This window comes from Macaca nemestrina, chromosome 16, assembly GCF_043159975.1.
Source record: "Macaca nemestrina isolate mMacNem1 chromosome 16, mMacNem.hap1, whole genome shotgun sequence".
Lineage (NCBI taxonomy): Eukaryota > Metazoa > Chordata > Mammalia > Primates > Cercopithecidae > Macaca > Macaca nemestrina.
Genome location: NC_092140.1, coordinates 101,123,751 through 101,145,958, shown reverse-complemented (window position 1 = coordinate 101,145,958; position 22,208 = coordinate 101,123,751). Strand labels below are relative to the sequence as shown.

Here is a 22,208-nt window from a genome sequence, read left to right as displayed (position 1 = left end):
ACCTCGTGATTCACCCCCCCCCCGCCCGGCCTCCCAAAGTGCTGGGATTACAGGCGTGAGCCACCGCGCCCAGCCTCATGATTTTGATTCTTAGTAGAGATGCGGTCTCACTGTGTTACTCAGGCTGGTCTTGAACTCATGAGCTCAAGTGATCCTCCCACCTCAGCCTTCCAAAGTGCTGGGATTGTAGGCATGAACCTCCATGCCCAGCCTAATCGTGTTGTCTTGATCACAAGATAAGTGTGGTAGGATGTGGGAAGGAATAGGAGGTGAATATCAGGAGGTGTAGAGGTCTCTGGGGGCATCGCTGGAGGCTGTCTGCCACAGTAATTTTGTCCACATAAATGCTTGAAATTCCAGAATCTGAAAGTTTTCCTTTCCTTCTCCCCACTTAGGTGTATATTTGCCTTGATTCTATAGAAACTTGTAACCACTCTAACCAGCATAGTGACACAGATGATAGTGGAGTCAGCGGGGAATCGGAATCCGAGAGCCTTGATGAAGCACTGCAGAGGGTTAATAAGAAAGTAGAGGCACTTCCTCCTCTGACGGATTTTAGAACAGGTATACTTACTACATTTGAATGAAACAGGATACTTAATAAAACTTGGATTTTGTTTTAATGGGCTGATGACCTTGGGCTATCTCTAATGTTGATATTTGTCTTGTATTCACTTTACATGCATGATTTCCTGGAATCCTCGAGATACCCAGAAGATGACCTCTTTCTCATTTTCTAGATAAGGAAGGTGAACTAAGAGACATTAGTAAACTCCCTTGGGGGGCACGTTCACGTTGCACAAATGAGACGGTGTTGGAAAAGTGCATAAAGATTATTTTCTGAGTTTGAGGTTATCAGTAGCTGAAGTTGGAAGAGTTGTCATTCAGACCTTAATGGTCATCATTTTAATTACAAGCCACCTACGATAATCGTGAGGTGGAGGCTCAAAGTATGACCTGTTCTGTCAGGTCACATTTCTACTCTTTCATCTTTTCAGTCCATTCTTCCCATCTTTATTAAATGTGTGTGATTCTCCTCGAGGAAAATGTATCTAGTTATTGCAGTATGTGATGGGGATGTATTCTTGATATTTTAGCAAAGGAAAAACCATCATCTTAATGTCTTACCAGTATTCCGTGAGTTTTTTGTTTGGTTTTTGAGACAGAGTCTTGTTTTGTTGCCCGAGCTGGAGTGCAGTGATGTGATCTCGGCTCACTGCAACCTCCTGCTCCCGGGTTCAAGCGATTCTCCTGCCTCAGCCTCCCAAGTAGTTGGGATTACAGGTGCGTGCCACCAGGCCCAGCCAATTTTTGTATTTTTAGTAGAGATGGGATTTCCCCATGTTAACCAGGCTGGTGTCAAGCTCCTGAACTCAAGTGAACTGCCCACCTTGGTCTCCCAAAATGCTAGGATTATAGGCATGAGCCAACTTGCCCAGCCTTTTTTTTTTAAAGATGAGTCTTGCTCTGTCACCCAGGCTGGAGTGCAGTGGTGCTCACTGCAACCTCCGCCTCCTGGGCTCAAGCAGTCCTCCTACCTCAGCCTCCTGAGTAGCTAGGATTACAGGCATGTACCACTATGCCCAGCTAATTTTTGTATTTTTCGTAGAGACGGGGTTTCACCATCTTGGCCTGTCTGGTCTGAAATTCCTGACTTTGTGATCCACCTGCCTCAGCCTCCCAAAGTGCTGGGATTACAGGCGTGAGCCACTGCGCCCGGCCCAGATGAGATTCTTCATTGTTTCACTGATGACTTTTTTTTTTTTTTTTTTTTTGAGACAGAGTTTCACTCTTGTTGCCCAGGCTGCTGGAGTGCAGTGGCTCAGTGTCGGCTCACTGCAACTTGTGCCTCCCACGTTCAGCGATTCTCCTGCCTCAGCCTCCCAAGTAGCTGGGATTACAGGCACGTACCACCTCGCCTGGCTAATTTTGTATTTTTAGTAGAGATGGGGTTTCTCCATGTTGGTCAGACTGGTCTCGAACTCCTGACCTCTGGTGATCTGCCCACCTCGGCCTCCCAAAGTGCTGGGATTAAAGGCATGAGCCTCCGTTCCTGGCCCTGATGAATTTATATATGAAAGAAATTGTCTATAACTCTTTAATTAAAATCACTTGAAATAAAAATCTTTATTCATTAGTCATGTATTTCAATGTCACTTGCCCACAAATAGAATTCTCTGTGAAATTACATAAAAAGCATATGACATAAGGAAGTAGAACAAGATAGGAAACTGAGGCACATGCCATCACTCTGAAATCTAAGGATGTACAAAGGGAAGTGTATACCGTACTAATTTTTCCACAGTTTAACTCAAGCCTAGCACTCATTAGTACACTTTTTTTTTTTACTGAGCTTGTGTCAGGTACCATGTTAAGAATACAAACAACAGTTCTGCACTCAAGAACAAGTGCTCTAAGCAGAGAAGAGACAGATAAACCAAGTAGAGTATGAAAAGAATAGCTTCTCTTAAAGGAGTGTGTGTAATGCTGTAGAATCAGGGAAAGCAGTGATCAGTTGTTAGGGCTTTGTTGGTCATGTTGGAGCTGGGCTTTGAAAGAAGAATGATAACTGCTCAAGGCAATGAATACCCTAAAAACTGTCAGAATGTTTTCTTGATGTTTATGATAAACATCATAAAAAAGAAGGGCTCAGGAAAACACTCTAGATGAGGGGGATAGTCATAAGCTAAATAGAAGGATCAAAATTTTAAGTAATCCTGTTTAGGTAATTCATTGAGGAAATGTGGTAGAAGTTGTTTGGGAGAACAAACAACTGAAGACGCCTGTAAATTGTAATAAGGACTTGATATTACAGGCAGTTAAGGTGTACCATTAAAGAATTTTAAATAAGAGCAATGTAATTGCATTTTTAAAAATTTAATTCTGGTGGTCCCACAGCAAATGAATGGGAGGACAGAATGGAAGGCAGGAACAGCAAATAGTTATCATCCTTTGCCAAAGATGATGGCCCACGCTAGAAGAGACTAGGGGAGTATCAGAAGTTGGGGCAGTGGCAATATGAGCTAATAAGCTCATAATAAGAATACAAGAACTAGCAACTGAGAATGGGAGAAGTGCCTTTATTTAGTGAACAAAGACTTACAAAATACGAACAGAGAAAGAGAAGCCAACATAAGGCCAACTGTTTAGTGTTTAATTCTGGATGGTGAGCATATATTTGTTACATTTTCTTCTTTGTACTTTTCTGTATTAAACATTTTTGATACATAATTGTATATATTTATGGGGTACATGTGATATTACATGCATAGAGTGCGTAATTATCAAGACAATAGGGTATTCATCACCTCGAGCAGTTACTTCTATGTGTTGGGAACATTTCAAGACTTCTGGTTAATCTGAAATATACAATCCATTGTTGTGAACTAGGTACCTTACTCTGCTATCAAATATTGGAACTTATTCCTTCCAACTATATGTTTGTACCTATCAACCAACCTTCTTCATCCCCCAACCCCAAACACATGTATATTTGCCTTTTATGGCCTCGTGTGACCATTAATCTACTTGTTATCCTCATGAGATGCACTTTTTTAGCTCTCATATGAGTGAGAACATGCGATACTTGTTTTTCTGTGCTTGTCTTAGTTAATATAATGATCCATCCATGTTACTGCAAATAACAGGATTCCATTCTTTTTTATGGCCAAATAGTATTCCATTGTGTATATAATCAGCACATTTTCTTTATTCATTCATCTGTTGATGGACACCTGGGTTGATTCTATATATTGGCTATTGTGAGTAGTGCTGCAACAAACATGGGGTGCAGGTAGCCCTTTGATATGCTGATTTCCTTTGGATTAAAAATATTTAATAAAAGACCATATGACTTTTTCCCTTTTTCTGTCTTTCCAGAAATGCCTTGCCTTGCAGAATATGATGATGGCTTATGGTATAGAGCGAAGATTGTTTCCATTAAAGAATTTAATCCTTTATCTATCCTAGTACAATTTGTTGATTATGGATCAACTGCAAAGCTGACATTAAACAGGTTGAAAATAAATGTCGGGGTGTTGAATTAGGTTTCTTTTTTTAAAAATAGTTTTCTTACTGAGAATATTTTGTCTCTTTTAAAAGAAAAGGGTTAATCTAAGGCTGTTTATAAATTGGGAATTTTTATCGAGTTAAAGTATACATAAAATTTACCATTTTAGCTTTTTTATTTTCCTGAGATGGAGTCTTGCTCTGTCGCCCAGGCTGGAGTATAGTGATGCAATCTCGGCTCCCTGCAACCTCCGCCTCCCAGGTTCAAGCGATTCTCCTGCCTCAGCCTCCCTAGTAGCTGGAATTACAGGTGCCTGCCACCATCCCAGCTGATGTTTTTATATTTTTAATAGAGACGGGATTTCGCCATGTTGGCCAGGCTGGTCTCGAACTCCTGACCTCCGGTTATCCCCCCGCCTCAGCCTCCCTAAGTGCTGGGATTACAGGCGTGAGCCAACACACCTGGCCCATTTTAGCTATTTTTAAGTATAATAACTGGCATTAAATACATTCACAAGGTTATACAACTGCCACCACTTTCCATTTCCAGAACAATTTTGTTATTCCAAACAGAAACCCTGTACCTATTAAATAATAAGATCATAGTCCATTCTCACCTAATCCCTAGTAACCCATGGTCTCCTGTCTCTGAACTTGCCTGTTCTTGGTACCTCATATAAGTAAATTCCTACAGCATTTGTCCTTTTGTGTTGGCTTATTTCAATAGCATAATTTTTAAAGATTCATCCATGTTGTAGCATGTGTCAGAATTTACTTCTTAAGGCTGAATAATATTCCATTATATATATGAGGGGGTCTTCAAAAAGTTCATGGAAAATGCATACTATGAAAAAACTGCATGGATTTCAAAAATTTTTCACCAAAATTGTGCTAACTTGTTCTAACATGTCTGAACAGGATCTTATTTGAGACACTAAAAAGGATAAGTGCAACATGAATTCTGCTCATATTGAAACAACAACAAACATCAAATTTATGGTGAAGCTTGGGTGGAGGAATGGTGATACCATTTTTGCTTTATAAAAACTTTATGGAAACAGTGCCCCAAAGAAAGCCGTTTACAAATGGATAACTTGTTTTATGAAGGGATAAGATGATGTTGAAGATGAAGCCCGTAGCAGTAGTCCTTCCACATCAATTTGTGAGGAAAAAAAAATGAATCTTGTTCATGCCCTAATTGAAGAGGACTGACAACAGCAGAAATAACAGCCAACCGCACAGACGTTTCAGTTGGTTCAGCTTACACAACGCTGACTGAAAGAGTCGAGGAAACTCTCCGCTCAGTGGATGCCAAGCCTGTCGGACCCAGGTCAGCTGCAGAGAGGAGCAGAGCTTTCAGTGGAAATTGTAGACAAGCAGGATGAGGACCCTGAAGCGTTTCTTCAAAGAACTGCAATTGCAGATGAAGCGTGACTTTACCAGTGTGATCCTGAAGGCAGGGCACAGTGAAAACAAGAGGCGGAAGTGGTCCGGTCAGAAATGGACTGGTCAAGAGCAAAGGTCATGGCAACCATTTGTTTTTTCTTTGGATGCCGAAGGCATTTTGCTTGCGGCTTTCTGGAAAGGCAAAGAATGACAACATCTTCTTCTTAGGAGTGTTTGAGAAAGTTGGTCGAAGCTTTAGCAGGAAGACGCCTGGGAAAGCTTCACCAGAGTCCTTCCCCACCACAGTGCTCCTGCTCATTCCTCTCATCAAACAAGGGCGATTTTGCAAGAGTTGTACCTAAATCATTAGGCATCCACTTTACAGTCCTGATGTGGCCCTTTCTAGATTGTTTTTTGTTTCCTAATCTTAAAAAGTATTTAAAGGGCACCCATTTTTCTCCAGTTAATAATGTAAGAAAGATCACATTGACATGGTTATATTCCCAGGACCCTCAGTTCTTAAGGGATGGACTAAAGGGCTGTTATCATAGCTTACAAATGTGTCATGGTCTTGATGGAACTTATGTTGAGAAATAAAGTTTACATTTTTTATTTTCATCTTAATTTCATCTTTCCATGAACTTTTTGAAGCCCCCTCATACAGTGTATACTACATCTCATTTATCCCTTCCCTGGAAGGTGGAACTTGGGTTGCTCCCCACTTTTGGCTCTTGTGGATAATGCTTCTATGAACGTGGGTGTACATTTATATCTTTGAGTACCTTCTCTCAGTTATTTTGGGTATATACCCAGAAATGGAACTGCTGGATCATATGGTCTGTCCTAATTTTTGAGGAACCTCCATGCTCTTTCCCACAGTGGCTGCACTATTTTACATTCTCACTAAGAGCACAAAGGTTCCAGTTCCTGCACATCCTCACCAGCACTTGTGGTTTTGTTGTTTTATAGTAGTCATCTAGTAGGTGTGAGGTGGAATCTTACTTTGGATTTGATTTGCATTTCCCTCATGATTAGTGATGTTGAACATCCTGTCATGTGCTCGTTGGTCATTTGTAGATCTTTAATGTCCATGTTTATGTATGTTTTCTCCCATTCTGTAGGTTGCCTTTTTGCTCTGTTGTATCCTTTGATACACAGAAGTTTATTTTTTTAAGAAGTCCATTTTATCTCATTTTTCTCATTTCCTGTGCTTTTGGGGTCGTATCCAAAAAAATCGCTGTAAAATCCAATGTTACCAAGCTTTTCCCTTATGCTTTCTTTCTAAGAATTGTATAGTTTCAGCTGGAAGAGAATTTTAATTTAAGAATTTCTTTTGTGACAGACTGTGCCAAATTCCTCCTCATCTTATGCGGTATCCAGCTCGAGCCATAAAGGTTCTCTTGGCAGGGTTTAAACCTCCCTTAAGGGATCTAGGGGAGACAAGAATACCATATTGTCCCAAATGGAGTATGGAGGCACTGTGGGCTATGATAGACTGTCTTCAAGGAAAACAGCTTTATGCTGTGTCCATGGTAAGTGTCTCAACCGGCCACAATTATTGTAAAGCTATTTCTGTGTCCACACTTTGTCAAGTGTTTCTATGCAATGTCTACACGCAAGAGTATACTAAAGCATATAAAGCTATATAGGATATAGTTTATATGTATAGCTTTACATATACATATAAAGCTTAATGTTAAGCCTTGTTAAAATGTCTTAGTTTATGTTTAACAAACTGCTTACCCCTATGGTGATATAAAAATTTATGTAATTAATAAAATGCTCAAGATGACTATCCCATAATTAATTTATAATAGGGAAACAAATATGCAAACAATTAGTGTGAGGTTGAATGAAATAAGTACTATAACAGAGCTATAGCTAACTTTGTGGGTGGGGGAAGTGTGAGAAGAAATGATTATTTGCATCTGGAGAGGTCAGGAGAGGGTGTTTGAGCTGCTGCTTAGAAGCCACTCAAGTATTTAACTGAATAAGTAAAACAGGAACGTGGCATTTCACCTGCATTCTAAAAGAAGCGTGGGAAAGAATGGTAGTTCTGGTCATTATAGAAAGGCTTGAATTATACTAATTGTACTAGTCTCATAATTGTACTACTTTTGAATTATTTGATATAGTAGAACCTGCATCAAAAGGTCAACTAAAAAACTCCAGACTGTTTCATGTAAATGTTTTCTTGTTCTGAGGCTCAGCATGTCACAGTAGCCCACAGACAGAATCTGGCCTTTACCTTGTTTTATTTAGCATAGTGTTTTAAAATTGGAAATCTTACCCAAGAAGTGGGTATTTCTGGCCCTGATTAGATATTCTAAAAACTAGGAATCCTGGGTCTTCCCATCCCCCTGAAATGGCAGTCAGCTGAAAGCGTAGCAACAGCCCCTTAGACGGGAACATGTAACGTGACGTTCAGTTCACCTAGTCCTCACTGCTGGTGTGCAGCTCAACCTGCTTCCCTCCTTTGTGATTCCTGCCTGGTGCCACGATTTGGGGATTCCTGACACACTGGCTATGACACAGATGAGCTCATTAATCAGTCAGCATGGTTCCTGGAAAGTGCTTTTTGAAAATCCCTGTATATATGCTATTGCATGTGCAGAGTGGTATGACTAGCTCATCCAGGCTTTCTCTCAACCTAGTGAAAATACAGACAGGGCAAGTATTTCTTATAGATATGTATTTTTTCACTTCTCTAATATTCAAAATTTTGTGAGTATATGAGGATAATCAGAACCATAGATATATGAGAGGATTTATTAAGGGAACTGGCTCACACAATCAAAGGTGAAGTCCTATGATAGGCTGTATGCAAGCTGGAGAACCAGAGAAGCTGGTAGCCTGGGTCAGTCTGGAGGCCTCAGAACTAGGGAAGCTGACAATGCAGTTGCTAGTCCGAGGCCAAAGAGCCCCTGGGAGGTCACTGGTGCAAGTCCTACAGCCCAAAAGCCAAAGAATCTGGAGGCTGATGTCCGAGGGGAGGAGGAGAAAAGGTGTCCCCTACTCAGGAAGGAGAGCAGAGAACCGCCTTTCTGCCTGTTTGTCTCCCAGCCAACTGGATGTCCCTTGCCCACATGGAGAGTGGGTCTTCCTCTGTCCACTGATTTAGCACCAGTCTCCTCTGAAAACACCCTCACAGACACACCTAGAAATGCTTCACCAGCCGTCAAGGCATCCCTCAATCCAGCGAAGTTAACAGCTAGTATTAACCATCACTGTCGGTTTATGCATAAAGGTATAATGCTTTGTGTGGAATGCAAATGACCTGTAACAAGGGATGGTGGTGGCAAAGCCCCCTGGCTTCATTTAGGAAAACCTTGTGAGAAGGAATTTAAATGGAGCAGAAGAATGGAAAGAATGGGGTTTTGCAAGAAACCACCACAGATGCCTTTTGGAAGCATAGAGTGTAAAATTATCAATAGGCCCCTGAGAACGCCTTTTCCCACCTGTGTGAATGGCCAGATGTGAGAGGGAAAAGGCAGCCAAGACATTACTGTTTTCTTGACAACTGTATCTTTTAATTTTAGGCTCCGGCACCAGAACAGATAGTGACATTATATGACGAAGAGCAGCATCCAGTTCATATGCCATTAGTAGAAATGGGGCTTGCAGATAAAGATGAATAACGCCTAAGTGTAAGTTCTTGTTCTATTCATAGCATAAGGCATGGGACTAGTGGAGATTCATGCTAGATTGATCAGAAAAGCATCCATGGATTTTCCTTGATTTCTCAAAGGAATGACAGCAACGCTCCCCAAGAATCTCTTCCAGATTTCTTCATAGGCCTTCTCACCTAGTCAGCACTAGTATCAAAGAGGCCCCTATCTGTAAGGACGTTTGGATGGGCTGTCATGACTCTCACAGTACCAGGGTACATGGGGACAGCAGGAGAGTGTGGGCACTGTAAGTAAAGCACATAAATACCCGCTAAGCACACAGAACTACTGAGCAGCCACCATCCTCATACCAAGTTACTGAAGTACATGGGTAGCCAGCTAACTTTTTAATCTTGTCCATAAGGAATGATTCAGCTAGACTTGCACATTTACATTAAGTAAAGGTTTAAAATAACACATTTTGTTTTTCAGGTATACAGTGCAGAGCATCTATAGAAGCTTAGAAGAAAGTTTTCTGTTATGTTTAGACTATGTCTTACATTTAGACTATTTCAGGCTTAATTTTCTTAACTTGTTCAGCAATAGTGCTTTACCTCTCCTCATTTTTACATATCGAGCTGTTAGGAATTGTGTGGAAAAAAAAAGTTAATAAATGTTTGCTTCCAAACATTTGCTTGTTTTATTTTACCATAATTTCAAAATGAAATAGCTAAGACACATGAAAAAAATTTATTCATTTTATACCTAATGATTCAGCTTAAGAAGTAAGACATTAGTATGAAAAAGCTGCTCCCAAGCACATTCTCCCTGCATTCTGTAGAAGTGTATTAGTATGTTCTTACACTGATAGAACTGCCTGCGACTGGGTAATTTAGAAAGGAAAGAGGTTTAATTGACTCTCAGATACACATGGCTGGGGAGGCCTCAGGAAACTTAACAAACATGGCAGAAGGTGAAGGGGAAGCAAATCACCTTCTTCACAAGGTGGCAGCAGGGAGAAATGCAAAGCAAAGCGGGGGAGACACCCCTTATAAAACCATCAGATCTTGTCAGAACTCATTATCATGAGAACAATTGGAGATTTTGGGTGGGACCACAGCCAACCATATTAAGAGGTAAATACTACTGTTATGATTTGGTGTTTATCATTCATATAAAGGTCTATATAATTTTACTACATATGAATGCATCCATAAATGATACAGTATTGCTCTGTGTATTTTTTAATGTATCTGCTGTCACACAATCATCTTTTATTTTCTATTTTGTTTGCTATTTATCCATGTTGGTATGTGTAACTCAATTCACTTTTACTGCCGTATCCATCCGTGCACATAATTTATCCTGATACTCCTTTACCAGTTTTTTTCTCATAAATATTCCTTTAGGAGCCTTGTATACATGAGCAGTTTTCTAGTACATATACATAGTGATGGGATTTGCTGGGTCATGGGGTTACTTTACTTTTACAATTACTTTCTAACTACTTTTTTGCTTTCTGAACAGTATATTCTGCCAATTTATCCCACCACTGGTTGTCTGAGCTCCGTGTCAGCACTTGGTGTCGCCAGACTTTGGCCAGTGGTATTAGTAAGAAAAGGTATCTCACTGCGTGTCTCGTTGAATATGCATTCACTGGTTTATTAGCTGGTGACCATTCTGTCACTTGTTTATTGCTTGTTCATATTTTGTCTATTTTTCTATTGAATTATTTGCAATTTTCTTACTGATTTGTAGAAACGATGTATTCTAATCATCCCTGATCCGTTGTATGTCTTCGAGTCTGGGGCTTGCCTTTCCCGTTTTGTAATATCATTTGACAGAAATGTTCACTCATTTAGCAACATTTTTTCCTTTTTTTTTTTTTCCCCCTTTGAGATAAGAGTCTCACTCTCACCTAGACTGGAGTGCAGTGGCATGGTCTCAGCTCATTGCAATCTCCGCCTCCTGGGTTCAAGCGATTGTCCTACCTCCCAAGTAGCTGAGATTACAGGCATGCACCACCACACCCAGTTAATTTTTGTATTTTTAGTAGAGACAGGGTTTCACCATGTTGGCCAGGCTGGTCTCGAACTCCTGACCTCAAGTGATCTGCCAACTTTCGCCTCCCAAAGTGCTGGGATTACAGGCATAAGCCACCATGCCTGGCCTATCAATGTTTTCCTTTAAGGTTTGTGCTTTTTGTCTCATTTAAAAACCCTTACCTCTTCTGAGATAGATTATATACATATATATATGTACTTTCTTTGAAAAGTTTTATTTTTCATATTAAGTCACCTGGAATTGATAGATTTCATTAACAAAACCTGATTCATGGTGTATGTGACAGGTAAGGTCTATCTAGACCAATCTGTAATTATATAAATTTACAAGTAGGTGACTTGCCCATCCTTCAGGGACATCTTGCCTCCATGAGGCTACAGTAATCTCACTGTGATAAGATGAAGGTAGTGGAGGTCCATGGGTTAACACCGGCTACTCATCGTTCATGCCCCTTCTCCTCTCAGGTGTCCCATTTTGAGACATTACAGTGTCTGCCTTGTTATAACTTTTCTCCCCACTATGATTACTACTGGTTGTATGTGACCTATTTATATTCATCCACTGTTGTAACTCCCCATTCTATTATAATTAATGAACCTGTGTAGTAGATCAAATGCTTTAATTTTGGTACTAACTGAACATAGTAATATTTTGGCTACAGAGACGTGTTTACTCCTTGAGTACACTTTCTGTGCAAGTCCAGTGCTCTATGGCTGATGTGCCTGTGGGACATCTATGTAATGTACTTCCTGTACTTCTTGGTTTTTACAGCCATTTCTAACCAATAAACACACCCACTTATTGTAAAAACCTGTACACAGTTTCTAAAGAGTAAAAATGCTTTCCTTACTCTGTTGAAAGGCAGGGTAGGTGAATTATAAATGACAGCTATCATTGCATTTCAAAGAATATAAAAATGAAGATGCCACAGGATAAACATTTATTTTAGAATCCAATCTTTTCCCCACACATACACAATAAATTAAACAGAATCCACAATAAATGTACATTTTTTAACAAGAAAAATCAGTTACTGTTACTTCATGATCACACAGGGATCGTCACAGCTCCGTGTCCATTAGCACATTACCCTCCTTGTCCTTAACTCTTATCCGACCAGATCTGTACTTCGTTTCTTGATGACCGTTTGCATATACGGTTTTTACAGTGCCATCTGGGTATTCCCGTCTCTTGAACTGGGCAGTATGTAGTTCTCTTTGGCCATTATTAAACTCTATGAGTTTGTTGCCATCACTGTAAAATTTAAAATAGAACTTCTTTAAAAAAATAGAAAATAGGCAACAGGAAAACTATTGAAAAGTAGCCTTTTGGTTCTGGCAGCTACTTCTGGAGACATCCCTTGGTTCTTTCCCCTGTACAATTGTGATTTTCTTCAGTGGTTCTGCTTCATGGTGCTAGTTCCAATTATCAGATTAGCATTTACATGTACCTGTTAAAAGCTTGTTTTAATCATTTATATTTTCACCACAAAATGCTTAGGGATTTTTTTAAACTTGTGTTCTTCCTCTTGTTTGTTATATGAAAATGGGCCCTTCTTTCACACATTTAAAAACCATCTGAGTGCTTGCTCTGTATCAGGTGGGGAAGACAGCCATTCCTGGGAAGGGGCATGATCAAACTTAAAATCTGTTTTGAAAGAATGGAACGAAAAAGCATCAAGTTGACTGCTTGACATGCCTATGGGACATTCATTCAAACTGAACCCCCTAATATGGATGTCGTGTGTCATCAGAAATGCAAGGCTGGGGCACCTTCTGAGCACAGTGAACAGCTGTCACACCGAGTGGTTTTTCTGTGAACATAATGGTGTCATACCGTTGTGCTGACAATTGAACATAATGGTGTCATACCGTTGTACTCTGACAATTGTACCATCTGGGAAAATGCTTTCTTCTTGTCCATCAGGAAATAAGTTTTTAACAGTCTGGTCAGGAAACGTGATTTCTTTTCTTCCATCTGGGAAATGTTTTTCTGTTTAAAAAGTTACAATAAATATTTTTTGAAGGAAGGGAAGAATTTAATGAGAGGGTGAAACAAGTTTGTACCTATTTGTCCACTTGAGAAATGTAAGACTTCCAGTCCCTCCGGGTACGTTGTGTGAGTGGTCTGGGCAGCTGCGTAGTAGTAGATCTGTAAAGACACACAGTCAGTCTGCCTTTTCTCCCGAGATGGTTAAGCTGTGGAGGAGAACGCCTCTGGACACATACCACTCTCTGGTCTGGCATGACCTGCTTCACATCACCATTAAAGAAAGTGACGGTGATGGTCTTCCCATCTGCACTCACTTCCTTCCGAGTTCCATTGGGAAACAGTATAACACGACACCCATTCTTATAAACCTTTTCCACCTAAAAAAACACAAGATTGTCACCTAAGGAAGATTTTCTCCTGACCAAGATATGCCTAATTCTCCTCCCAACTGCCGATTTTGAATTTTTTTGTAATAAAATGTAAAACATTCCCTTAAAAGATCCTTTATTTCATCAGAAGTAGCAAACTCGTGATTTTCTAATGTTCTCATTCCTTTTCCATGTATTAGCTGGAATTCATCTAAAAAAGAAAACCTTCCCTTATCAATGATTTGTTACCCTAAAGTAGACGTACAGGAAAGTCTAACTACTACTTTTGACTGTTGCTCTTTGTCCTTCTGTCACTCCTCAAGGATAGCAGTGAACTCTAACCCTATAATTTCAATAGAAATGGACCAGTTTAGGGTATTTGAAAAGTAAATTTTCCATAAACCTGAGGGAAAAATTCCCTCATCACCTCTAACCTGTATATATCCCTTTCCTCCTCATTCCCTTTAGCTGGAACCCCCAGGCAGTTTTCCCACTAAGAAACTTTCCTAAGCATAAGAATAAAACTCTGTTGGCTGGAGACGGGGAGAGAGGCCCCCGATTCAGGATCAGTATAAGAAAGGCTGCAAGAAAGGAAGACCTAGAATGAACTGAAGCTTTTAAGAAGTGCCAAGGATTACAAAGGCTTTGGAGTAAGAACAAAAATCATACAGCGATTGTATGCCTTCTTTTGCTGAATCTCTGAACGAGAAATGGCATCTAAAGGCAAGTTATCCAAAGAGCCCTTATTTTAGATTCTATGTGTTTCAACTATTTTAACCAATGTTTATTTTTTTTAGAATTCATTATTTCAAAAAAATTTTAACCTTTCCATCAGGATGACTGATTTCTCCCTGTGTGTTGTGCTCTTCCTCTTTATATTCAGGATCTGGGAAGTTCAGTGGTTCAAGTGGCTCCCTGGGAGAGGCAGCCTGTAAGCACAAGACATTTGAGCAGCTAAAACCTCCTCTTCCGAAGCCAGATTCTGATACTAGTGTTTACAAAATATAACATTTATAATGTTAAGTAAAAACTCTTTTACTTATGGCTTAGAAACTTAAGTCTATTCACACATTGATTTCAAGCCTGAGTAATGTATGTTTGAATATATAAAAACAGATTTACTTGTCCCTTATCCGAATTGCCTAAATCACGAGGAGGTGCAGACTTGGATCTTCGAGGTGGATTGCCTATTAGAATAAAATTGTCAGAGTTAGATTTAACAGTTAATTGAAAATTTTACTAGTATGATCAAACATTTCCTTAGTTCATATCCTGTGAACTGCTGTCCTTTATCCATTAGTTAAGGATGTCTTAATGTTTTTCTTTACTAATTTGTAGTTCTCTGACACAGGTACTCAAGTCCTAGATGTCCAAGACAATATCTGTTCTCAGAGTTTACAATCCTGGGGAAGAGACAGGTGATCAAACAGCCTGACAGACCCAAATGTATTTCAGAGACAATCACAAGGTGTAAGGTGCAGATAATAAGGCATCTAACACCTGTGGAATTTGGCTTCACCAAATAATGGGGTATTTAGTTAAAACATAAATGCCCTTGTGGCTGTGGTGTAAACTTTCTATAATATGACCAGCACACCAATCACATACTGTAAAAGCAACACATACATTACAAAATAAACACACCTCCACCAACAACAAAGTGAGGTGAATCTCTCAAAATACACTGAAGTGCCAGTATTTTCATCCTATGTGCCAATTCATATTGTAAACACTCAACTTGGAAGGGTCTCGAGCAAGTGCCAGAATCTGACCTACATGTTAAAAAGTGTAACAGAGCTGGATGTTACAGGAGAATGGCCTGAAGGAGGAGAGCGAAGGCAGGCGGTCAGCCAACAAGCTGCCGGGCGTGTGAGGCGGCTGTGCTGTGCCTGTGAGACAGGAATGGTTCCATTACACCACGGGAAACGACTGATTTGTAGGTCCCAAACTGCCACACATCAGCAATTTCATGATTCAGTGTAACTAACAGATCCAGAAAATAACATCCGAAGGATCAGTCTAGGGACTGCTGGGAGAGGATGGTGAAGGATAACAGAAAAAGTGCTCGGAGTACACAGGCGTCTGGGCTTGAGCCAAGGGGCAGATGGCAGACAAGGCTCTGGGGGACAGCAGGAGTGCTCTGTTTGGGATGACACAAGAATGTCAAGCTTCACCCCCAGAGGTTATCTGTGCAAAGTTAACTATGACTAAAGCTGTGTGACATCACTTCTCATAACCACCTCTACAGAAAAGACTAGAATAATATTCCCATTTTATAGGCAAGAAAACCAAGGCTAAGTGGTTAAATAACCTGCCAAGGTTGTCAACTAATAAAAGGCAGAACCAGGCTGCAAAGCCACTGTATATCAAATTTAATTCTTCTCAGGCTGATTATGAACTAACTTTAACTTGAACCCCAAGTATCCACCAACTAGGCAGGATAAGGAGAGGTGACCGTGGGCATGGACAGGCTCCAGGTGCAAGCACACTGTCCAGAGGACTGTGTGAACCCACCTTGGAAAGTGGGGACAGAGGAAGCTAGGGGGTATACAGTGCCGGAATAGCTGGGTGGGTACTAGGGGAGGGATGTTGATGACCCCAAGAGAGGGAAAGAACTAAGAAGCACAGCCCAAAGGGAAAAGCTGAAAGTGAACTACTTTAAGAATGTAGGTTCATCAAAAGATACTATAAAGAGCAAAAAGACAAGCCATGAACCAGGAGAAGATACTGATTTGCAATATATGTAGGTTAAAAATATACCACTTATACCAGGGGGCCCCAAGCCCCGCCATATACTGGTCTGGGGCCTGTAGGAACTGGGCCACACAGCAGGAGACGAGCAGCGGGTGGGCGAGCCAGCAAAGCTTCACCGGTATTTACAGCAGCGCCCCATCACTCGCATTACCACCTGAGCGCCGCCTCCTGTCAGATCAGCAGCGGCATTAGATTCTCGCAGGAGCAAGAGCCCTATTGTGAACTGCATGTGCGCGGGATCTAGGTTGGGGGCTCCTTGTGAGAATCTAATTAATGCCTGATGATCTGTCACTGTCTCCCATCACCCCCAGATGGGACCGTCTAACTGCAGGAAAACAGGCTCAGGGCTCCCCCTGATTCTACGTTATGGTGAGTCAAAATTATTTCATTATATGTTACAATGTAATAATATTAGAATTAAAGTGCACAATAAATTTAATATGCTGAATCATCCCAAAACCATCCCCCTTCCCCCAGTCCATGCAAAAATTGTCTTCCACAAAACTGGTCCCTGGTGCCAAAAAGGCTGGGGACTGCTAATGTCTACTACCAAAGTGAGCGCATGCTATTGGAAAATGGCACCAACAGACTTGCTCAGTGCAGAGTTGCTACAAATCTTCCATTTGTAAAAAACCACAGTATCTGAGGGCGCAATGAAGCAGAGCACGAGAACATGAGTATGCCATGAAGAGAAGCCATGGACTCCACGGAGGGCAGCTCTGGGCTGCCACTAATCTATGTCTTTAAGCAGGTGGTGGTAACCCAAGTATTTGCTTTGTAATTGTCAAATTGCATATATCTTTTCTAAATTTATTTCATGAAAATAATTTTTTAAAATTCCAGATTAAAAACTCAGATGTGAATGCAAAAGCGCACAGAAGAAAATGGTGTACTTACGGCCTGAGGATTGAGAAGAATTAAAGTCATGAAAACCAAAATCTATTTTAAAAGACTGGTAAAGTCAACATTACAAGGAAACACGTTAAAAAACACAAACTGAAAAACTGAACCCAGATTGGGAGAAAATATTAGCAGTCCTTGTAACTGACAAAGGATTAGTATGCAGAATAATTATAAGGAGAAAACACACACACACACACACACACACACACACACACACACACACACACCCAAAATTTTAAATGGACAAAGACACAGGCAGTTCACAAAAGGGGAACCTCAAATGCTGACTGAATGTAAAAAATGCTCACAGGGCCTTACCAGCTCACGGAATGAACCATCATTTTATATCAACTGGCCAGAATTTTGAAGTCTGGCCAGATCAAGTGTTTGCAAGTATGAAGAGCATACTCTGCTGACAGTAAAAAACTGGTACCACCATGGTGCAGAGCAAAGGGGAAACCTCCAGCTGACACGGCCCGGCATCTTCCTCTTCACATGTATCCTGGAGAAGCCACAGGATCAAGACACGCTCTGCAGCCCTCCTCATTAGCATCAAACCTACCTGCCCCTCAGCAGGAATGCTGACACCATCTCTATAGCTACTAAAATCAATCCACTGGAGGGTTTGTGTGTGAAGATGGGTAAGTCATACGGTATTGAGAGAAAAATTGCAGAAGGACACACAGAATATGAAACAATACCACAAGCTTGAGTGTCCCTTACCCAAAATGCTTGCGAACAGTGTTGCAGATCTCCATTTTTTTTTCCAAGTTTTGAAATATTTGCAAATACTTACTGGTTGAGCATCCCTAATCCACATTCAGAATGCTACAATGAATGTTTCCTTTGAGCATCATTCTTGCCTTCAGAAAGTTTCAGATTTGGGATGCTAAACCAGTATATCAATTTATGAACACAACATGGTAAAAGAATTTAAAAAAAATAAGCATGGGCCATTATCAGGGCAGAAATTAACTAGGGGAATAAGATGATGCAGAGGAGCTTCAATTACATTTACAATGTTTTATTAAGTTGGGTATAAACTCTTTATTCTTTACATTCTGAAATGTTTTGTAAAAAGATCATGCAGCCTCTTACCTTGCATTGGAAGATAATTTTTCTTGTATTTTTCTACCTGGGTTCCTGAAGAAATCTGATTGTTTTGAAATCGAACAGATGTGTTCTATAGCATAAGAGAATTTTTTATTTAAAATGAGTGTTAGTCTATTAATACACTAAGTGAAACTAATAAAACTCAGCTAGCGATGAGAACGCCGTGGGTTTTGTTTATTCATATTATTTTCATTTATACAATAGACCAAGCTGTTATTTAGGAATCCCTACACGCACGCGCGTGCACGTGCGCGCACACACACACGCTCCTTTTGACAAACATTCAAGTGAGGACACAGCAGGCAAGGTAACCTGAACCATCTCCTCTCACCATTACAGAGCAGGGTGCTCCCCACTCACACTCCCCCCAGGACAGTCCAGCTGAGCCCAGCTCTCCCCGAGACCACCACGAGCACTCCCTGTGAGGATGAGGTGGGGTGAGTCCTCTCTGCATCCCACCTCCATTTCTGGCCAAATCAAGCCCCAATACTACTTGCCCCAGCCCCCACCAGGTCCCTGCCTGCCAGGAGATGATGCTTCCAGTGCTGTCCTTCTTGGTGTCCTACCTCAGTGGTCAACCCTAGAACTTGTTATTATCAATACTATCAACGTCTGCAATTATCAATAACCACAAAATTATTAATTTCAAGGCATTCTACTTACAAAAATCCAGAAGGTGGGGCATTCTAGAAAATAATCAGCCTGGTCTCTTCAAAAGTTAATGCAATTTAATAAAATGCTAAAGCATTTAGGGGTGAGATGCCATGATTCCTACAACTACCTTCAAATGGTTCAGTGAAACAGGCAGAACTATGGCAAAATGTTCCTAGTGGTTGAATCCAAGTGGGTACCCAGGTGTTAACTGTACATTCTTTCCCCTATTCTCTATTTTGGGAAGCTTTCACACTAAAAGGTAGGGGGCGGCGAGGAGCAGAATGCTACTTTCTCACTACTCTACCGTCTTTGCAGCTCATTCTGTTAATTCCCTGGCCCTGACCACGCTCACAGCCGACAGACATGGCCCTGCGGGTCCTCGACCCCCAGTGCTTGCCATGTCCTGAAAGCCTCCAGGCCCCCACTGTCCTCTTGCAACTAAAGTATGCTCCGCGGCAGGCGCTCTTGTCACACACACTGTTAGCTTCCCTCCCTCTGGCCACTTGGTGGCATTCACTTGGATGACCACAAGCTAAGAACAACATACGTGCAATTCTCGTCTTAAAATTTCAGTCTCTGACCCAGGTGGGCCCAGGTACAGCCACGAATCACTCTATTACCCCAGCCTCTGCTTTTGTTCACACAGATGACCTCTGGCTTTCTGTATCTCCTCCCCTCCTGCCACCTCCGCCCTCACAGAAGCCCGGGCTGTGCCTGCACCTCCCGCCTCTGGGCATGAAGGCCATTGCCTGGCCACAGCCTGCCCTCCACTCCCTGCCTGGACCCAGCTCCTCTCACTTCGCCAAGTGTGGTGCTTCTGCAATTCTTCCACTTCCTCCTGCATCGATATCTTCCTCTCCACTGAATCAGTCCAACCACTACACAAACACCTGTTAATTTTACCATCTTAAAAACAAAACATTTTCCCTATGGCCACTACCCTCCCTTAATTTACTGCAAAACTACAAAGCTGTTATCTGCTCCCAGCCAATCAGGCTTTCATCTTCAACACTCCAGGGAAACAGACCTTCTCAAGGCCCACAGTTCCTCCCACCTGGTAAACCCCACGGCCGGTTTCAGTCCTCTGAGCTGCTGCCACACCTGACACAGGCGGCCACTCTCCTCCTTGCAGCCTTTTCTTCACTTGTTCTCAGGACACCACACGGCCTCCTGGCTCCTGCTCTCTGGCTGCTCACCCACGCCTCCCTGCCTACTCACAGCCCTGCTGCCTCTCCCTGCCCCGTGCTGTATCACACATCGGATGACCCCGGGTGTCTGTCCCCAACCGGAGCCTGTGCTGCCGTGTGCAGCTGCCTAGTCGGATCTCCCGTGTGTCTTGTAGGCATTTCAGTGTCCCCTGTCCAAGCCTGAGTTCCTGGTGGCCATGTGCTCCCTTCTTGCAGTTGCTCCTAGTCAGTGGCACCTTCGTGAGACCAACACACAAAACTAAGTTGAGGCCATTCCTGACTCCTTCCTTGATGTCACCACCAACCACACACACAGCTCAACGACAAACACAGTCTGCTTCTCTCCACCCGCCACCGCCACCCGGTCCCCCGAGCCCTACCGCGTGCCTGGTGTTGCCCACACTCCCTTCCACCTGTTCCTGGTCTACAGCAGTCAGAGGTAAAGAGGCCTGGCCACCGTTTATTCAGAGCCCTCCAGACTCCCCCTCACTCAAAAAATGCCCAGGTGCATGCTGCCATCTGTTAGGACTCCCATCCACCACCCACTGTCCCATCCCACCCCAAGGGCTGGCCCACCGCTCCTCGCCCATACTCCGATTGCCCCGTCCCAGGCCCATTCAGGCGCAGCTACAGCCTGGGGCTCCTCTGCAGGCTCAGGCGGCCACCCAGCCACTCCTCATGTGCTTCCCAGGCCGTCCCACCCAGATGGTGACGCCACTCCACCGCCCTGCTTCTCCTGGTCTTATCACCATCTCACACACCACACGTTTTATTATTTGACTTATTACAGTCTTTCTTCCACCACTGGAATGTAAGCTTCATAAGGGTAAGGAATTTTGTCTGTTCACTGCTGTACCCCAAGCACCTAACGCAGTGCCTGGCACACCCTGGTTGTTCACAAAGATGAATGAAAGACCAATTACTTGATTAAAAAGGGTCATATGCGTGCAACTCTCGGCCAAAATCTCCCCTGGTTTGGTTTAACAGAGATGATCTGCCTACTGTAGCAAACCTCCACAGGAATTAGAGAAATGAGTCTGCCAAGTACCCGTGTATAGCAACGCTTGGACAATCTTTTTAGTTGTGGTAAAATAGGTATCACATAAAATTCACCGTCTTCGGCATGTTTAGGTGCACACTTCAGTGGCATTAAGGATCTCTGGGGTATACTGCAACCATCGCCCTCCCTCCAGCTCCAGGACACTTTTCATCTTACAAGACGGAAACTATCCATGTTCACAGTCCCTCCCCACTGCCCCCCAGCCCCATTCTACTTTCTGACTCTATGAATTTGAACGCTCAGATACTGAAGCTCCCCCGGCCTGACACAACCCACTGGCCTCCCCGCCTACCGCGAGCTTGTCCTTCTTCTCCACCTCAAGGCTGCGCTCTACGGCTTCTGCTCTTTTCCAGGCATCCAGTCGGAATCTTTCCATCACTTTTATTTCTTCCCTGAGGTCTGTGTTCTCTCTGACTAACATTTCTATCTGGCTTCTGAGACGGCCGTGTGTACTTGACCATTTGGTTTCCTTTCTTTTCAAATCTTCCCGTAAATCTGCTATTTGCTGTTTTAAAGTCTCTCAAAAAAAAAAAAAAAAAAAAAAAAAAAAAAAAAAAAACATTACTACATTACCAGAATTAAGACAACAGAATAGACACCCAGCAATGAAACAGAATAGCCAGCCAGAAAGGGAAGGCTTAGTCAGCAGACGACATTCTAAGACCACTGCGGTTTTCAGCAGCGAGAGGAGGGGATCAGAGTCTCACCACAGACCATCAGCAAACCTAATTCCAGAAGCCAGGAGAAAGGAAGGCAGACAGCATATGGGAGCTAACAGCAGAAAACTGCCATGACCTAGGAAAGACCTCACCTGAGCTATCAACCGAAAGGGATCCATGGGGGAGATCCGGAAAAGAAGAAATGCAACAGGAACTCATGAATAAGTGAAGGAAGAGTAGAGCTAAAGAATAAAAGATTCCAAAGTCAAAACTACCTGCCCTGAAAACTATCTGAAATTCATGAGAAGAAATAAATTTCCAAAAAATTGGTTGTTTTAGAGAGACTAAAATAAGGGGAAATGTCTAAAAGCAATTTGAGATCACGTGCAGCTGCAAGTGAAAGCGACTGACTGCAAGCCAAGGAAGGAGTAGGGCACCGAAGCCCATGAGTG

At 42.1% G+C, this 22,208-nt stretch overlaps 2 protein-coding genes across 15 annotated transcripts in view; one reads left to right on the top strand and one right to left on the bottom strand.

Annotated features, from left to right (window-relative positions):
- Positions 1–9,690, top strand: part of LOC105490240 (ring finger protein 17) — a 114,326-nt gene extending 104,636 nt beyond the window's left edge. For 8 of the 9 annotated variants that reach the window (XM_011755664.2, XM_011755665.2, XM_011755663.2 and 5 more), the window contains 5 exons: positions 396–564; positions 3,880–4,015; positions 6,737–6,926; positions 8,934–9,041; positions 9,495–9,690. In XM_011755664.2, coding sequence (XP_011753966.2) covers positions 396–564; positions 3,880–4,015; positions 6,737–6,926; positions 8,934–9,032 — 594 coding nt within the window. In that variant the 3' untranslated portion in view covers positions 9,033–9,041; positions 9,495–9,690. Of the gene's footprint in view, positions 1–395; positions 565–3,879; positions 4,016–6,736; positions 6,927–8,933; positions 9,042–9,142; positions 9,416–9,494 lie in introns of those variants that run through there. The other variant, XM_011755660.2, reaches the window with a different exon arrangement.
- Positions 9,691–11,989: 2,299 nt separating this feature from the next.
- CPA (centrosome assembly and centriole elongation protein) overlaps positions 11,990–22,208 on the bottom strand; it is a 42,911-nt gene continuing 32,692 nt past the window's right edge. For 4 of the 6 annotated variants that reach the window (XM_071081535.1, XM_071081534.1, XM_011755671.2 and 1 more), the window contains exons 10-17: positions 21,390–21,614; positions 18,182–18,266; positions 14,549–14,613; positions 14,251–14,355; positions 13,295–13,435; positions 13,133–13,217; positions 12,938–13,058; positions 11,990–12,320 (exon numbers count right to left, since the gene is read on the bottom strand). In XM_071081535.1, the coding sequence (XP_070937636.1) occupies positions 12,128–12,320; positions 12,938–13,058; positions 13,133–13,217; positions 13,295–13,435; positions 14,251–14,355; positions 14,549–14,613; positions 18,182–18,266; positions 21,390–21,614 (1,020 nt within the window). In that variant the 3' untranslated portion in view covers positions 11,990–12,127. Of the gene's footprint in view, positions 12,321–12,937; positions 13,059–13,132; positions 13,218–13,294; positions 13,436–14,250; positions 14,356–14,548; positions 14,614–15,202; positions 18,267–21,389; positions 21,615–22,208 lie in introns of those variants that run through there. The other 2 variants (XR_011614951.1, XR_011614950.1) reach the window with 2 other exon arrangements.